The 18954-nt window shown below is 36.0% G+C and overlaps 1 protein-coding gene and 1 pseudogene across 1 annotated transcript in view; one reads left to right on the forward strand and one right to left on the reverse strand.

The window, feature by feature from the left end:
• The window catches only part of LOC106473691 (protein ABHD18-like), a 9593-nt gene extending 6924 nt beyond the window's left edge, over nt 1-2669 (forward strand). Inside the window, 1 exon segment of the mRNA XM_013934368.2 lies at nt 1098-2669. Coding sequence (XP_013789822.2) covers nt 1098-1200 — 103 coding nt within the window. The 3' untranslated portion in view covers nt 1201-2669.
• Nucleotides 2670-4165: 1496 nt separating this feature from the next.
• Nucleotides 4166-18954, reverse strand: part of LOC106473690 — a 21910-nt pseudogene continuing 7121 nt past the window's right edge.

The raw sequence follows: 18954 nt of genomic DNA on the forward strand, positions 1-18954 counted from the left end.
ACGGTACAGCAGACTCTTAGAAGTTCTCTTGCATCTGACACCCTCAGATGATAAGACCATTGGCCATTACATTACTTAATTTATTAGAAAAAAAAGTTAAAATATCCATTATATATTGTACTGCAATAATAATAATAAGCTGCTGGTGCTTTTGTTAGTATTATAAAAGTTACAGTAACAGTTTGGTTCTTCTGATTAGTAAAGAATGCCATTCCAAGTTGAAAACAGTTAGTTACAAATGTTATTTTAACCAACACTGAATTATTTTGGCAATCATTTGCTAATTCTGTTAATTTTTTTGATGTGGTGCCTGTTTTGAATGAGAGCACCTTTTGGACCCCTATACTACACATGAACTGTTTTTACTTATGTAGTTTACAAAATGAAACATTTTAAAACATTTATGGCATTATCATGTCCTGACTTAGAAATTAGTTTTTTTTTCTTTATGTTTTTGAGTAAAGGTGTACAGAAACTTTTCATATAAACTTGTACAAAAACATGACAACTATTTTTGTACAGTTTTTTCCCTGATGGCAAATTCATTAGCCTACTTTTACAATATAGTTTTTAACATAAATAATAATAAGAGTAATCTAATATTTGAATAAAATCATGAATAGAGGTGGAACATTTAAACTACTTCTGTGAGGGACGTGTAAGTTATTTCACAACAATTTTTGACTTTCTGTGTTTCAGTGTCCTTGCATGATTGCTATGTTACTTTTAAAGATACCTTCTAAAGCTTATTTACTAGTTTTCATACAACAGGAAATGTGACTGTACTTAAGGTATGTCAGTGAACGTATAAAACTAAATATGTTTACTTCTTATCACATATATAGAGTTCAATATTTAGACTTCTAGAGTGAGCTGTGATATCAGTGAGTGATCTTCATCATAAGAGAAAGTGTTTGAAATATTATCAATTATACATTCCTTAAGTAGGTCTTACATGTTTTGATAGAAACATGTAGAGGTTTGTCAAGTCAAACTTTGGTCCTGATCTATGTATAGTTAGAAACTATAGCAATCAAGGTAGCTCTTATAGTTTTAAAAGCTCACCCTCTTTTCTTTTTTGTGCACATTTTTATTAGGAAGGCCATCACAGATGCCTTAGAAAAAACTGCCCAGAAGTACTACAGTGGAAGTATCCTGATGGAGGCATCACATAAAGTGGAGAAAACATCCAAAGTTTAGCTAAAAATGGGTGTTTTTTTTTGTTTTCCTGGTTCTGATATAGTCTGGGTCAAGGTGAAATTTTTAGTTGCAGTTTGTAGGCAGTGTTCTTTACACATGTAGTTGATTATTCAACTGATTAAACAATGATACTGCTCCAGTAATTTTAAGGTGCTGAATAGTTCATACAATTAAATAAAACAAATGTGCACGTTAAGTTTAATGATTTTTTTAGATAGTTATTGTTATAGCAGCAGTGTGTGATAATTTCTGTCTAAATTTGTTCTTCTACTTATTACCTGAGATTGGATTGGTGTTAGTTATAATTGTTATGTGATTTCCTTCTTCTCATAAACATCAGTTATTAATTAAAGGGTGAATCACGAACATGGTTTTTACTTGGGAATGGGAAACCTTATTATCCAAAGGATGAACCAATATCTTTCAGTCTAAATGTGTGACAGTTCCTTATTCCTTAATGTATCACTCTGAACAGACTTGATCAACAGCTATCCCAGTTGCCCAGGAGTGCAGGTTTATATACGATAAAACCAAATAAAGCTGAGTGTAATTACAGTTTCTTGGCTTGTACCCTAGCTATGAAGTTTAAAATGTTTCAGCAAAGGGGGCACTAGTCTCTTTCCGGTGAGGTCAACAAAAAATAGCAGCTGCATTCTACATCTTGTGAGCACATTTACTGTAGTATTTTGTGTTAGCTTTAGCCCCCCTACCCACATCCTTGGGTTCCAGCTACCCGGTGTACCTTATCAGGCTAGATAAAGTTGAGTGGAATTCCAGTTACCCAGTGTACCCTTCCACTGAGTGTGATTCCAGTTATCCAGTTTACCCTATCAGCTGAGTGTGATTCCAGTTACCCAGTGTACCCTATCAACTGAGTGGGATTCCAATTACCCAGTTTACCCTATCAGCTGAGTGTGATTCCAGTTACCTAGTTTACCCTATCAGCTGAGTGAGATTACAACATGGCCAACTGTAAATAAGAGACTTATATGCCCTTTTTATGTAAAATATCTTAATTAGAATGTTCTAGAAATGTTCAAGTTCTTGGTGTATTTAAGTGAGATATAGTTCTGTATTTATCAGATGTCAAACTTTGTTCTTTGCCATGGCGCCTAATATAGAATGGTATTCTAGGATATTGGACCAAACCAAATGATTGTTTTAGCTGTTCTCACGTCCTACCTACAAAACTAGATTTATGTATGTTGCTGTCTGGATTGTGCAACAATATTTAGAATTAACACTTACAGTTTTGCTTCCTTATTGCTTTGATAATTTTGTTTTGCTGAATTCAGCTTCAACCAGGAAAAATTTCTGTTTAACCTTTTTTCCTGCTGGTGTTAAAATTAAAGAACTATCCATAAAGAAAGGGAGAATTAATTTACGATGTAGCGGGTGTTAGGATAAGTGTGAAAAAGAAGTGCATTTGTAACGCAAGGTTTATTTAAATATAACACGTCATAATAAAACTATAATAGACATGTACTGTTAAATTTATTTGGAATTTGAGTATTATATAGTAAAGAAAAAACTATTTTTGGATTGGTTTAAAGAATATGAATGGTTCAGAAGGCTTAGAGGTCTTTAGAAAACATTTTGGATGATTGTTCATTGCCACTATGTTTTAAGTGCAGGTACTTAAAATGGTTTTGCCGTATTTTTGTTTTAGCAATTTACATGATTTTTTTTACACTGCTCATTATTTTCAAGTTGGTTTCCCAGTTGTCAAGTAAAATCTTTGAGGGAAAGCAAGGTTTGTTAAGTGTTGATTTTGTGGCCATTAATGCTTTAGATTTTTTATTTTCATGTTCTTTGGCAGTACCCGTAAGTCCGACCTACTCGGACATTATTAAATGAAAGAAGTTTTACTGATAATATGCAGAAATTTCACAAAATATGGTTATTGTTGAAAATGTGGATATCATTCATAGGCTAATTTACCATGCTTGAGGTAAATAGCTGCAGACTTTTGTAATATAATACAGGTACTCTGTAAAAAAAATGTTTGAAATTTCACAAATAAACAATAATTCCTTTCAAAATCTGGCCATCAAAATAATTTTTTACACAATAGCACTAATTCTATTCATGGTTCATAAAGTATTGATCCTCTTAACATCTTCTCGTATTAAAAAATACCACAGTTTCTAATAATTTATTGAATTACGTATTCTCTTAGCCCGTTACCCTAGAAAAACGTATGACCTGATTATCTTGGTGAAATCAGTTTAAATGTTATTTTTACCTTCTTAAACACAAGGAATATTTTCATAAAATTTGTTTTGATGGTATTTTATTTACTTTGTAGATTTGAAACTTTATTGAGTAAAGAAATATAAATATTAACAGTCTGGAAGAAACATTTGGATTGACCTTGACTGCAGATGTCTATAGTGTGCTTAAAATATCTAGTTACTGAATATTCTTCTGTTCTCAATTTAAAGATGTGAGATGCTTTTCTATCTATGAAAAAAGTACAGAGTTAGATCGACTTCCATTTTTAGACCTCTTTGTCCATAATAAAGATGGGAAATTTGAATGTGAATTTTTTCATAAAAAGATATTCATTGATTTGTATTTCCAATAACCTGTAAGTTGAGGACAAGTTAAAAACAGGCCAGTGAAAAAGGTTTAAGTAGGACCAGATAGTAGAAATGCCTAATATCAGGTATTCAAGCATCCATCTTCACTAGAAAGTTTATGAAGAAGTAGGACACATAGTAGAAACGTCTACGAACAGATATTCAGTAACTATCACCACTAGAGGTGTTCTTAACATATAGTTAAAAATGGTGCTAAGTAGAACATTTATTAGGTGTGAAATTATGAAAAGTCAAGTAAATGTTTTAACATGAACTGTTGGAGATGCTGTACCTTTGCTAACTAACTGATGATATATTGGTATATACACATTTTTCTGTATTATTCTTCCCATAAACTAGAAATAGGTAGAACTGGAATTAATTGTCAGACAACTTTTAAAGACAACAGTTTCTTTAATCATAAAATTTTATAACACTGAGCTCAAAAGAATGTTGGCACAAGCACCAAGAGCTCTTATTATGTTATTTACACTGAAGCAATGAAGTGATTCAAATCACGAGAGAATTAGCTCTGTTTGGAAAACGCTCGCACATTACTTATTTGTCTTGCCTCATTTCACATCGAAGGACCCTGTTTTTTTACAATGTTCCAGTCCGTTGGAGCTAGATCTGATAAATTTCAGAAATATTTAATTAGTTACGATTAAAATTGGATAAGATTATGAATTATTTGTTAGGAAAGTAGAACAAAAAAACAGTCACAGCTGACAGACCTGAACTTTGCTATAAGACAATAATTGACATGGTTGTAATAAGAATTGACCTAAATTGTCCACACCTGCACCTTCTCTGCTACGACACACCAGTTAGCGTGATCATAATATGACGAGATTATGTGTAAGTTTTCAACATAACTCTCTATGAGAGAATCTAATTCTCCCCGACAAAACACGTGGTAGTATCGATGGTAACTGATGGCACCATCTTTTTCATCATTGTCTTGCAGACTTTCTTGGGAGGTAGACTTGGACAAGGAGGTGTTCTGACTGAGTGTTCCTAGTTTTTCTCGTTTCGTAATAAATGCCGAGGATTCTGCCTGCCGTTTTGAAATTGAGGAGGTATGATTGCATAGCTCTGTTTTGTCAGAACCACATGGTTTCATGCTAATTGGTGCAGTATTATGCCTTTGGAAACAACTTGAAGTTTCTGATCTGTTTGACTGTGCGTATTGGTTTCTTGTATTGTTAACTTCATCTGCTGATGACCCCATTTGGTTATTATCTATTTCATTTTGTACTGATAATATACTGTCTTTAACTGTTACAACTTTATTTTGTTTTTTGTCATCATTTGCAATCATTCTTTCTATTCGTTGACCTTTAATTGTGTTCATGTTTTGGTTTTCAGTTGTGGTAGTTTCTAGTATTTTAAATTTAGCAGTAATACCTCTGTTCATCTTTTGGTCTTTGGCTGTGCTGGTTTCTGCTCTCTCTCTGTTTTGATCTTTAGCTGTGCTGGTTTCTGCTCTCTCTCTATTTTGGCCTTTGGCTGTGCTGGTTTCTGCTCTCTCCGTGTTTTGATCTTCCGCTGTACTAGTTTCTGCTCTCTCTGTGTTTTGATCTTCCGCTGTGCTAGTTTCTGCTCTCTCCATGTTTTGATCTTCCGCTGTACTGGTATCTGCTCTCTCCGTGTTTTGATCTTCCGCTGTATTGTTTTCTGCTCTCTCCCTGTTTTGATTTTCTGCTGTATTAGCAGTAACTTCTGGGATTGTGGTTTTTTCTAATCCATCACAGTTGCACCTTTGAAAAGCACCTTCTATTTTACATTGTGTTTTGATCCATTTGCTATCATCATCAAATGTCCAAATTTTGTTCTTGTTACTAAAACAGTGTTGTTCATCTTTTAATATTTTTCTTTTTGAGTTAGTATATTATCCAAAATGCTATTACCACCAGTTTCTTTGTCACCCTTGACACAAAGAATTGGGGCAGTGTCAGATATTTTGATACTTGCAGCTGATTTTTCCACAATCCCCAAAGTTTTTACTGATTCCTCAAGTGAAAACATAACCTCAGAGTCCTTGTGTTCATAGGTTTTCTCTGAAGATTTCAATGATTCATTTACTTTGTCAGCTAATCCTAAATTATAACAGATGTTATCTGTGGTTTCCAATGATTGGTTAGCTGATCCTGAATGATGTGTATCTTCAAGCACTCTTGAGTTTTGTGGTGATTTCATGAGCCATGTATGTGGGTTTTCTTGTGTTGTTGCGTGTGTCACGTCCCTAGCTTTTCCCAGCTCTTTCATTAACCCAACTTTATTATACTCAATATTCACATTTGATAATTTCACTGGCCAATCAGATTCTCTAAACATGATGGATTCAGATATCACATAATTAGGAACTTTAGAAAGTTTTTCCATTTCTGCCAATTTTAGAATGCCCTCTACGATGCTTTTTTCCACTAACTCATCTTGTTCATGGTTTTGTTGAAAAGTTCTTCCATATTGGAGAAGTAGCTCCTTGTATCTTGTTTTAACATGTTTATTAGGCTTCTCTATTGTTTCCCTTTGCTCAGCACCATTATTCCAACTAATGTTATTTAATGCTCCTTCTGCAAACAGACAGAAGTGGTTATTAGATTTATTTTGTTTTCTTGTTCCAATTAGAGAATCAATAAACTTGTGTTTATCAGACAACTGCATAGGTGTAGTTCTGCTGTTAAATTGAGTTGGTGCTTCCAATGAATTCCTGCTGTCTTGTTCACCAAATTTATGACCTGCCCTTTTAAGTATGGCTAAATAATTTAAAAGAATTTTATCATTTTCAAAACTTCTCTTTTCAAATAACTTCACGAGGCATTTAACATCACAGTCATTATACTGAACCAGTGGACAAGATGAATTTGTTATATCACAAATGTTATTTCTACATTCAGCAACATCTGTAACGCTACATTCAGTAGTATTTTGTCCATTGGATTTCATCTGATGTCTTCCCTGTAATTTATCTTTAAATGTTGTTGGTTCATGAGAAGAGATAACTTCTTCTGCCATTCCCTTGAAACCTCTTGTATCTGTATTTTGTTGCTTGTCATCAGTCTGGTCATTGAAGTTGCCAGGAAGTGAGTGAACAAACTGATGAGGTGAAACACGTAAATTGGAGTCCTCAGTTTTAAGTGTTTCCGGTAGCAGTGAACGAGATGCATATTGTGGTCTTGACTGTAAACTGTTCTTTTTCTGGCTCATTAAATTCTCTCTTGTTTGGTACGTAAAAGTCACATCCATACTCTGGATGAAGCATTCACCAACTGCATCACTGACTTTGTTTACAGAGTTTTTCACAGTATCAAAATATGGAGTGTCATTTCCATTCAATGTAAACATTTGTTTGAAATGTCTGTTACTAACTGAGAACTTATCAGTTATGAATTTAGGTGAAATGTTATGCACTTCTTCATTGTCTTCAGAGACTTTGGCATTGGAACTCAGCTGGTTTAGTGCTTGCTTCTCTTGTGGAGTCATTTCTAACTTAACTGAAGAACAAGGATTAAACTCAGAAGCACTTTTGGTAATGTTGATCTGAGATGAATTTGAATCTGAGACAAACTTAGAAGGATCTAATCCTGAGGCTGAAGACGGCGGTGATGAATATGAAGATTTCCCAGAACCACTAAGCAGAGTTAAAGGTGAAGCTTGAGTGGAATGGCCTCCATTTTGAGATTGGTTTCTTTTCATTGTCAAGGCTTCAACTTCACTTGTGCTATGCTGGATAACAGAGATGATCGACTCTTCACTTTCCACACTTGATTCACTCTGGACTCCATTGTTTTTTGTGGTTGTTGTTGGCACACTAGACTCTTCACTCTTCATGCTTGATCTACCCTGGATTCCATTGCCCTTTCTGGCTGTTGTTGACATAATGGGCTCTTCACTTTCCACATTGGTACCACTCTTCGCTCTCTTACAGTGACCAGAAATTCTGGGAACTGGAAGACAATTAATTTGTAAACAACCTACAGAAAAGTCTTGTACTTGTGAAGTTGACGACCCACTTGGTTCAATAGAGGAAGTTAAGTTTCTGGCGGTATTGGTACTTAGGCTACGTGTCACTAGTCCATTTTTAAGCATGGAAGGACACCCATCCTTGTTTGATGTTAAATTTATTGATGTCAATTTATCTTCTTCTTCCTCGCACTCTGTGTCACTATCTAAATAACCTAGATAATCTATGACACCAGAGTAACAGTCTTTCTTGGCACAAACAGAATGGTCAGTATTAGCCGAGTGGCTATCAATTATCCAGAAAAGTTCATTGTGTGAAAGAGTACGGAGTTCTGGCATAGAATAATAGGAAGATAATCGACTTTTCACTGTAGCCTCTTTGTCTTTGAATGTTTGTGTTTCTGAATATATCATGTTCTGATTCCTTATATCATTAGCGATCTTTTGGCAACATGTATTTCTATCCCTACTCTGCAGTTCTAGAGAACCTGGATTTGGTTTGACTTTTATGTCTTTAATACTCATTGGTGTCTTTTGGCAACGTGTATTTCTATCCTTACTCTGCAGGTCTAGAAAATCTGGGTTTGGTTTGACTTTTATGTCTGTAATACTCATTGGTGTCTTTTGGCAACATGTATTTGTATCCCTACTCTGCAGGTCTAGAGAACCTGGGTTTGGTTTGACTTTTATGTCTTTAATACTCATTGGTGTCTTTTGGCAACGTGTATTTCTATTCCTACTCTGCAGGTCTAGTGAAACTGGATTTGGTTTGACTTTTATGTCTTTAATACTAATTGGTGTCTTTTGGCAACATGTACTTCTATTCCTACTCTGCAGGTCTAGAGAACCTGGGTTTGGTTTGACTTTTATGTCTTTAATACTAATTGGTGTCTTTTGGCAACATGTATTTCTATTCCTACTCTGCAGGTCTAGAGAACCTGGGTTTGGTTTGACTTTTATGTCTTTAATACTCATTGGTGTCTTTTGGCAATATGTATTTCTATTCCTACTCTGCAGGTCTAGAAAATCTGGGTTTGGAAAGAATGACTTGTTTCTGTGAAGCTTTTCTCTTGTGTACATACCATTTACCATATCATTACAAATGCTAACATTGTTTGGATATGATAAAGAAACATCTTTCCCTTCTTTAAATTCTGATGAACAGTTTGAAATTAATCCTTTGGGATTCTGTTTTCCATCCAGGTCTTCTACACCATTATTGAGCTTACTATGGTGAATGTCATTGCAGTTAGTGATATCTGAAATTGTTGGTTTAGTCGTACAAAGACCCTCGTTTATAACAGATTCCTTAAAACATGGAAGTTTTTCTCTGGCATTTTGGTTTTCTTGTGTAATGTTCTTCCCCGTGTCATGGAGGCTTTTGACATTCTCAGGCCTTGTGACACACGACATCATGGACCTGGAACGCACAACTGTGTTGTTTGTCACATCTTTTGCAAGGTACTCCTGTGGATCACTGATTGTCGATATTCTCTTTTGGAAATCTTTCCTGGTTCCCTTGTCTGAAGGTCTTTTTATACGGAAAACTGTTGGTATAATACTTAGTAAATCGTTAAGAGACCATGTTTTCTCCCCTTTCTTATTCGAAATTAATTCTTCCTTCTCGTCGCCTGAAGGCTTAATAACGTTAGTTTCCTCTAGGTGGTGCAATTCTATACATGCATCATCGGGTTCTTTGAAATCCAGGCATTCTTCCCCGTGAGACTCCTGCTGGATGGGAGAGGTTAGTAGGTCATTGGATTCCATACTTTCAGAAAACCAGGGCCGTCTGCAAGAACTGTAAAAATAGGGCTTTGAAGAGTTATGCCTAGAATATGGGGAAGTGGACACAGCTAGCTTCTTAAAGGCACGTCGAACAAAACTGTAGCACGTTTCAGAAGGACTTGACAGTTCGGAGCTACTGGGACTGCTTGGATGACAGCCTCTCTCACCCTTGTACCGACTATCAATAGCGTTTTGCCTATTATTTTGGTGAAAATCTTGTCCACGGTAGCATTCAGGGAAGTGTGAAGTGTAAACCAAGAGGTCATCTTCACTTGTTGTGGTACTTGTTAACTCACGTTCTGCAGATGACCCACGGTCTGAAAAATAAATCAGCATATTCATCAGTGATACTACTAGGTTTTGGAACGTATTGTATGTGCTGTAGGGAGTCTCTTCTCATCAAGGGAACAATATAACTACCATACTTAAAATACTACCTGAAAAATGGAGAGAAAATAAAAATGTTGTAGAGTTACAAACTGCAAGGATTACCCCTCTGTTACAGAGATCAGGTCTTTCATCCTGTTTCAAGGTATCATTTGTTATTCATATTGTAGGAAAGACCACAAGACATGGAGAAATAATGAAACAAAGTGTTCAAAACACACGTGGATGAACTATTTGCCTTCCATGCGATTATATCACCAACTTATCGACTCTCTCCAGTTCTGCCTTTACCTTTAATTTGAAAGGCCAATTCACTTGTACATCAGAGTGCATTATTTATTGTATTCGCTGTACTAGATGTAAACAACTCTACATTGGGAAAATTATATGCAGATTAGGTGAAAGATTCCTTGAACATCTCCGACTTGTACGCAACGGCACCCTCGACCACCCAGTTCCCAAACACTTCAACTCCCCGGATCACAACAGCATTGACGACATGAGTGTACTCATTTTATTACATGCCTCCCTCAACAAATATAATCGCCTAGAATATAAACTTATATTTAAACTAAATTCTCTCGCACCACACGGAATTAATGAACGTTTTTTCTTTAATGTGATTACACCCCTATTAACTTGACACGGCCTACTCATATTTTCCTGATCATTATTATTATTAAATTACTATTTTTATCATTTATTGAATTTATGTTTATTACTTTTCTATGTTGTTTTAATTTCTAAAATCCAATTTCTATCACTTTAATACTTGTTTTCCATTTTAAAACTGTTTATAGAACCACTTCAACAATATTTTGGTTAACGTAAGTACTTTAGAATATCTCTATATTATATTTGTTATTCATACATTACACAATTGATAGCTATCCTCCTGCTTTATCCACATGTCATGGTGTAAGAACTGATCACTTGTTTAGGGGTATCTGTGTATTACAGTTACTGGCTATCCACATGTCACGGTTTAAGAACTGATCACTTGTTTAGCATTATCTGTCTGTTACAGTTACTGGCTATCCACATGTCATGGTGTAAGAACTGATCACTTGTTCAGGGTTATCTGTCTGTTACAGTTGCTGGCTATCCACATGTCACGGTGTAAGAACTGATCACTTGTTTAGGGGTATCTGTGTATTACAGTTACTGGCTATCCACATGTCATGGTGTAAGAACTGATCACTTGTTTAGGGGTATCTGTGTATTACAGTTACTGGCTATCCACGTGTCACAGTTTAAGAACTGATCACTTGTTTAGCATTATCTGTCTGTTACAGTTACTGGCTATCCACATGTCACGGTTTAAGAACTGATCACTTGTTTAGGGGTATCTGTGTATTACACTTAGCTGGCTATCCACATGTCATGGTGTAAGAACTGATCACTTGTTTAGGGTTATCTGTGTATTACAGTTACTGGCTATCCACATGTCATGGTGTAAGAACTGATCACTTGTTTAGGGGTTATGGGTTTTCTGTCTGTTACATATTTACTGGCTATCCACATGTCGCAGTGTTGAGAACTGATCACTTAAGGTTAGAAACGTCTACTTCTATTTAATATCTAGGACTAACAAGCACTGCTGAACGTCTAACCAGTATTTAAATAATATCACATAAAAATTTTCAAACCCAACTAATTATTCTGGATAGAAGCCTTTAGAATACAGCGTTGGATAAAAATTGTTTTTATTCAAGTAGTACGATGTAGTCGTTACTTACCTTTGCTGGTGCTGCTTGTAGGTTCGTGCCAAGGCACCAGCACGTCTTGCGAGTCAAACTAATAGAAAACAGAAAATCTTACTGGCAACATTCATTATAAAGATTTGTAGAGCATAAAGTATAGAAATACAGAGACTATACTGTTGACCAGAAACACTATGACATAAAAAATTATCATTGAACCACGATTTTTTTTAGATTTTGCAACCATTGTTTTAAATTAAGTTACATCTATAATTAAAAAGTTGTATCTGGCCCAGATAGCAGCTAAAGAACGAGACGAACTACGAAGACTAAAAGGTATAAAAACTTCAATAACAAGAAGAAAGAGGCTCTTCGTAGACTAGGAAATGTGACGAAACGTCGTAATAAAACTACAAAAATACTAAGTTAATGTTGGATCAGAAGAAGAAACGAATTTTTCTGGCTAGAAAGTACGATGCAACCTATGGTATTGGGAATCCGTAAAATCACTAGTAATTATAATACTCAAAAGTTAGCAAAAAACTGTATTTGTTGAATGATGCATTACCTAACAAACTTAGGCCTAGCCCTTGGCTTTATAGTCATCTTCTTAAGATAACTTATATACAGAATTTCATTAAATAACCATTACTTACTTTACGATGACTCTGTTCCTTGGCCCACACCGTAATCATCACTTTGCCTCCTATCCTTAAAATTCGAGCCAATTCTTGAAGCGCCCTGACGCGACGTTCAGAAGTACCAAAATGATGTATGACAGCGATAGAGATTGCTGCGTCAAAAGTTTCGTCACGGAATGGTAGTTGTTGGTTGTCACACGCGAGTGCCTCGTACCCTGTCTTCCTGGCTGTTTGGAGTAAAGGGTTACATCGATCGACCCCCAGTTGAAATGTCTCACGATTGATGTCAAAATACTTTCCGTTTCCACAACCTGAATATAAAGACCACACACGTATCAAAGAAAAAATCGATGTACCAAATATATATATATATATTTGATTTTTGTTTTTAACATCTGCCACACGAGCCAGCCCAGCATCATTTAGTACTGAGCCTAGGGGGTCATTCTGGAACCCCGCGACTTGGGGTTATTTTGATAGATCTCGATGAAAAAAGCTCTGCACAACTTTTAAAACAACAACAAAACTATACATCAGTGAAAATATGACATGAAATCCATATGGATTATATTATTGTTGGTATCATATTGGGCATTATACCATCCTTCTTATATTTACTCTTCATTGTAGAAATGGTGTTTATAATTTGAGAATCACTAGGGAAATTAACTTTTAATGCATCTGCTTCGACTTCAACACTGTATCTTTGGGTTTTAATGTGCTGTTAGTTTAACAAAATATTGAAGCTAATGATGTCTTGTATATGATTCCAATCCACCTTACTGAAGGTAATGATACTATTGTGCCCATTGTTTTTAATGTTTCGCTGTCAATGCAGTAATCAATTGATGAATCTCCAATTCAGCTGGGATGACAAATTGATTGGTATATCTTTGAATAAGTTCTTCCCTCATCCGACCTGAACCTACAGTTTAGCTTAATTGCTAAACTTAAACCATCACATTTACAACCATATCTAGAACATTTCTAGCATGTTTCTTTGCTATATCACTTTACTTTACATTTATAAGTTAACTTCTCCATGTTGACTCTCATGGTCTTGGGTCTGGTCCAGCAACTTCAATCTCAGAAGTTTTTTTTCTTCTGATTCACACCAAGATGCTGAGCTGGCTCGTGTGGCTGGTGTTAAGAAAGCCACATGAATATGCTACACATATAATTTGCCAAATTTCAGTAAAATGCATTATTTCATTTTTTATTTACTTTCCAATGATATTATTATTATAGGAATCATTTCATTTGACAAAACAGCGGAATGGAGAAAATAAAGATCCAAGAGTATTTACTTTAGAGTTTAAGGGTGTGAAACTGATTTGCCAACAACACTCTTATTGAAGGTAATGATACTATTGTGCCCGTTTCTTTTATGTTTCGCTGTCAATACAGTAATCAATTTATGAATCTCCGATTCAGCTGATATGCCAAATTGATTAGGATATCTTTGAATAAGTTCTTCCCTCATCCGACTTGAATGAACGGTTTAGCTTAATTGCTAAACTTAAACCATCACATTTACAACCATATCTAGAACATTTCAAGCATGTTTCATTGCTACATTGTTTTACTTTACAAGTTGTTGGCTCTCATGGTCACGAGTCTGGTACAGTGACCAAGATCTCGAACCAAACGTCTTTTTTTCGTTTAATCAAAACAACCCCAATCTTTTCTGAATGATTTTTTTTTTTGTTATCCACACACGATGTCGGACTGGCTCGTGTGACAGGTTTTTTACTTCATGAGATATTTAAAGTGGGTAAGACACTAAAAAAAAGCCATAATTTTCAGTGCTATAGTGCATGTCAAGGATACACGAGTGCCACATAACTACACAGGACTGCGAATTTAAACTTCATAAACGTTTTGGTTTTAATAACGGATTTTATAAATCGGGAAGAAAGAAAAACTTTTACTTAGATACCTGAGGGGTATCATATACACACATTGGCTAAACGGCTAGATCAATGACCTCTGGTGGAGTTAAAGTATAGCAGTACCTGACTTAGAAATACTAATCAGGCGAAAGGCGGACAGCAGCACCCGCCGCCACAAGGGCTTTATACCTTACAATACCCCTCTGAAAACAAACCTTAGTCAGGGGTACGCTGATAATTATAAAATTTAAAAAGAAGCTAAACGACATACATACATGAACATTTACTAGTGTCAGAAAATGTCAAGAGATGGTGCTGCTTTGTATTAAGGCGAGAAAAATCAATCTTTTTGTGTTTAGAATATCATGTTACAGTGTTCAATAAGAATTTTCCTAAGCGCTAAGATAGTGTTGGAAACAACGACAAAAGGAGGTCTTAGAAGTTTATTAGAGTGTAGTTACGAAAATTAAATAAATATATATATATATATATTTGAGAATCTCAGAAGATGATTTTAATGAAACTATAAGTCACCTGACTCATATTTCGCCGAGTATCAAAGATAAGCTACCTGATTGTACCATTGCCAGTTCTGAACATAAAAGCGTCAAAAATCGTGAAATGCCGTCGGTTGTCATGGTAACCGACAACACGCTGATGGGCCAAAAGATACGAGGCAGGCAACAAACACCAACTGTTCAAACAGTTCTCAAAGTCTGGTGATTGTAAAACTTGACGAAAACACTCAAAAATCGGAGCCACGTGTCTCCCAAGACGGAAGAACCATGAAATGAACACAAAAAAAGTCTATTAGATTGTTATATGGGAGATTTGAGACTATGATGAGCAATATATAATATGCGTCTGGCCCATCCTTAAATACTAAGAACTATCGTGTTTAATGATATGTTAGTTACAATTACTTTTTGAAAAAAAAAACATAAACGATTTATTGCATCAGACACGACGCAGAAGTGACATCTTTGGGTAGGTTAACCAGTCTACGTAACGACATAGACCAAAGTCACACAACGATTCTAATCCGAGGACACGTGGATCACACCCAGGGAAAGGATGTGGAGTTCCGATTGGACAGTCCGAGTCATTTTCTCCAATCACAGCCAATCGTCCTGAAAGAAACTACCGATACTTCACAAGTTTCAGTGACACTAGATATTTAATGAACTGAAAGAATGGCTAGATTTATGTAAATTCTAATACTTACATACAGACCTAGGTTTTCCACAGAACTACAGTAGCCTAGGTCACAAAGTACGGAATTCGTGGTAGTCCTGGGTTAATGGATTTTTACACCACTGACCCTTAACAAACCTTTGTCTCAACCGTCTGGGTAGCAAGTACCTTTCATAAACTTCTTAAACCCGTTTGCTCAGTACCCTTGACAAACCTTTGTTTCAACCCAACTGTTTAGTAAGTACCCTTTACAAACCTCTGCTTAAACCCACCTAGTTAGCAAGTACCCTTCATAAACCTTTGCTTAAACCCGACTGTTTAGTAAGTACCCCTGACAAGCCTTTGCTTAAACCCGACTGTTTAGTAAGTACCCTTGACAAACCTCTGCTTAAACCCGTCTGTTTAACAAGTACCCTTGACAAACCTCTGTTCAAACTCGACTGTTTAGTAAGTACCCTTGACAAGCCTTTGCTTAAGTCCGTCTGTTTAGTAAGTATCCTTGACAAGCCTTTGCCTAATTCCATCTCTTTAGCAAGTACCCTTGACAAACATCTGCTTAAAGTCGTCTGTTTAGCAAGTACCCTTGAAAAACATTTGCTTAAACCCGTCTGTTTACCAAGTGCCTGACAAATCTCTGCTTAAACCCAACTGTTTAGTAAGCACCCTTGACAAAGCTCTGCTTAAACCCGTCTGTTTAGTAAGTACCATTGACAAACTTCTGCTTAAGCTCGTCTGTTTAGCAAGTACCTTTGAAAAACATTTGCCGAAACCCGTCTGTTTAATAAGTATCCTTGACAAACCTCTACTTAAACCCGACTGTTTAGTAAGTACCCTTGACAAACCTCTGTTTAAACCCGTCTTTTCAGTGGTCGTTGTTTCTCTGTTAGTGTCGTGTTTTATGACATCGAGTGCGTTGAATACTTTAAAAACCCGGACAGCTTTTGGACATATGCGTTTTTGTTTTGTTTTCTTTTTCACACCCTTTTTAAAGAATGCATGGTCTTTTACCCCAATAAACAAATTCCACGTGTATATACTTTGAAAACTGAAAATAATGTAGACAAATGAAAATAATTTGAAATGTAAATGAAGTGTTGTAAGAACTTGTGCGATAATTGAAGTACGATATCAAAGTTACAATCTCACATCTTGGGTTAGTTTTAGTGAATATCCAGGAGAACTTGAACATTCCAAATAAACACAGAGATTGATTACTTCCTCAGTGTTCACGAAACTTTGTATTTATGATGAGGTTTAATTAGGCTTAACGAATACTGAGTGATCGATAGGGTGAATAATAAGTAGTGAATTTTATAGTCTTTCCTAGAAATTCCGGGCAGAACCAACGTCATTTAAGCTACTAATGTTCTATTACAACACGCCAGACTCTCTCTCTAATTTTTTTTTCTTTTCTGTCTTTAGATTACTAACTCGAATTCCGAAACAACGCTACTCGGTATCAGCCAGGAAGTCTTGCTGAACGTGCCAGGAAGCGAACGTGGTTTGTGCGAGACACTTCCATAACGAGGGCTGAACTCGCGCGTTCAAATGTCTCGTATTCATGTAAAGTCTACATGTAAATACAAATCGAAGGAGTGGTATTTGGGCAAGTTTTGGTCGACGAGAGGGAGATTAATAACACGTCTAAATACGATCAATGCACCCTTATACTACAGTTACTTAGTACAAGTCACAAATTAGAATCAATCACGTCTTGAGCCAGCCTCGTGTTATTCAACGTTTCCACATTCTACCTTATCGTGAAGAGAGTAGTTAATCCCCCGCTCTCCCACACACCAATAACTTCCAGTTGTACTTTCTGTTTGCTTCTTGGTAGGCCTGCTATGGTGTGGTGGTTAGGGCACTCGTCTCGCAATCTACGAGTCGCGGGTTCGAATCCCCGAAACCGAACATACTTGCCCGTTCAGCCGTGGGGTTGTTATAATGTGACGGTCAATAACACTATACGTTGGTCAAAGAGTAGCTCAAGAGTTGGCGGTGGGTAGTATTGTCTAGTTGTCTTCCCTCTTGTCTATCACTGCTAAATTGGGAATAGTTATCTGCACTAGCCGTCCCTAATTTATCGGTGATATACTATGGGAAAACAGCTAGTTAACACCACCCACCGTCATCTTTTGGGCTACTCTTTTACCAACGAATAGCGGGATTGACCGAAAATTATAACGCCCCCACGGCTGATAGGGCGTGCATGTTCGGCGACGAAAGTCGAACCTACAATCCTCAGATTGTGAGTCGCTTGACTGTAACTTTTTTAAACTTCTCTTAGTGGTTACGACATTAGTTTAAAATTTATGATACTGCTATTGTGTTGGTCAAGTTTTCCAAAGTTACAGGAGGACTGGTTGTAGTTAGAATCAAGACACACGGTCGTGTGTCGTGTTGCCAAAAAATCAACCTGCAGGATAAACTATTTGTTCTTAACAGTGATAGTTTAGCGATTTTCTACCTTCTGTAATCCAAACTATCTGCTCTATTGGACTCTTACTTTACATACCAAATTTAAAGGCAATCTATTAAGAAATACCCGAGATATAACAGTTCCAATGTTAATTGAGTTTCTTCCTTTTGTTTTTTCTTCGCACCAAAGAACGGATATTTTACTTGATAGAAAAACATACGTACTTTTATGGATTGTTTTCAAATTTGGTACACTGAGAGATCTTTACAACCTTCAATTAGGAGTCTCATTAGGTGTAAATAAAAGCCAAATGTGCAAAGTTATTCAACAAAAAACACTCAAATTTAATGAAAATTTTTGCGCACGCCTACGTAAAAACGTCACGTGAGCTATCAGTCTAGCATTTTTACTACAGTTTCACCTTAGAGTAAAAGTGGACCGTTTTTAGTTTTTTGTCATTCGGATTAAAGACGGTTGATTTAGAGTAGTAAAACTATAAGGTGAAAACACGTGCAGATACATAAGTTTTAGTTAGGCAAAGCAAACTAGATTAGAAGTTTCTAGCTCAAGTTTTCAAAATAATCATATAGGTGGATAGTTATTATTGATTATTCATTGCCAAATTTTCAGCACAAATTTACTAAATTTTATGAAATTATTCTAAATTAAAGAGCTTTTAGCGTCACGTGATATTAGCTTAAGCAATTAGCATAAATAATGATGCATGATACGGCTGTACCGATTGCATGGGGGTGATGATAAGAAACTGTTAATCTAAATTCCATGGCGTTACCATAAAGGAAGCTATTAACGCTGTTTTAGAGAGGGAAAACTACTACTATATATTTTAAAGAATCTGGTTGGTTCTATAAAGTAAAGGTCTGTTCAAAAAAATAGGGTTGCGATCCTAAGGCTAATGTTGGTTACTATTGACTGTCACTTTCTTACTTGCTGTGGTTTGTTGGTGTGTATTGACAAAATGTCATGATATATAAAATTAAAAACACTTTTGGCGTGTAAAAAAAAGGGTGCGGCCAAAAAAGGATTGAGTGTGTGACTTAAAGGAATGTAATCAAAATTGGCAGCCAAACTGGTAGCTACACTTATAGCATTGATAAGAATTTTACAGAAAATATTCATTCATTAGTTAGCCAAGCCGCGTTTTTCATTTTACCCACCATCATG

The sequence above is a fragment of the Limulus polyphemus genome, unplaced genomic scaffold (assembly GCF_000517525.1).
Source record: "Limulus polyphemus unplaced genomic scaffold, Limulus_polyphemus-2.1.2 Scaffold6407, whole genome shotgun sequence".
In the NCBI taxonomy this organism is placed as follows: Eukaryota; Metazoa; Arthropoda; class Merostomata; order Xiphosura; family Limulidae; genus Limulus; species Limulus polyphemus.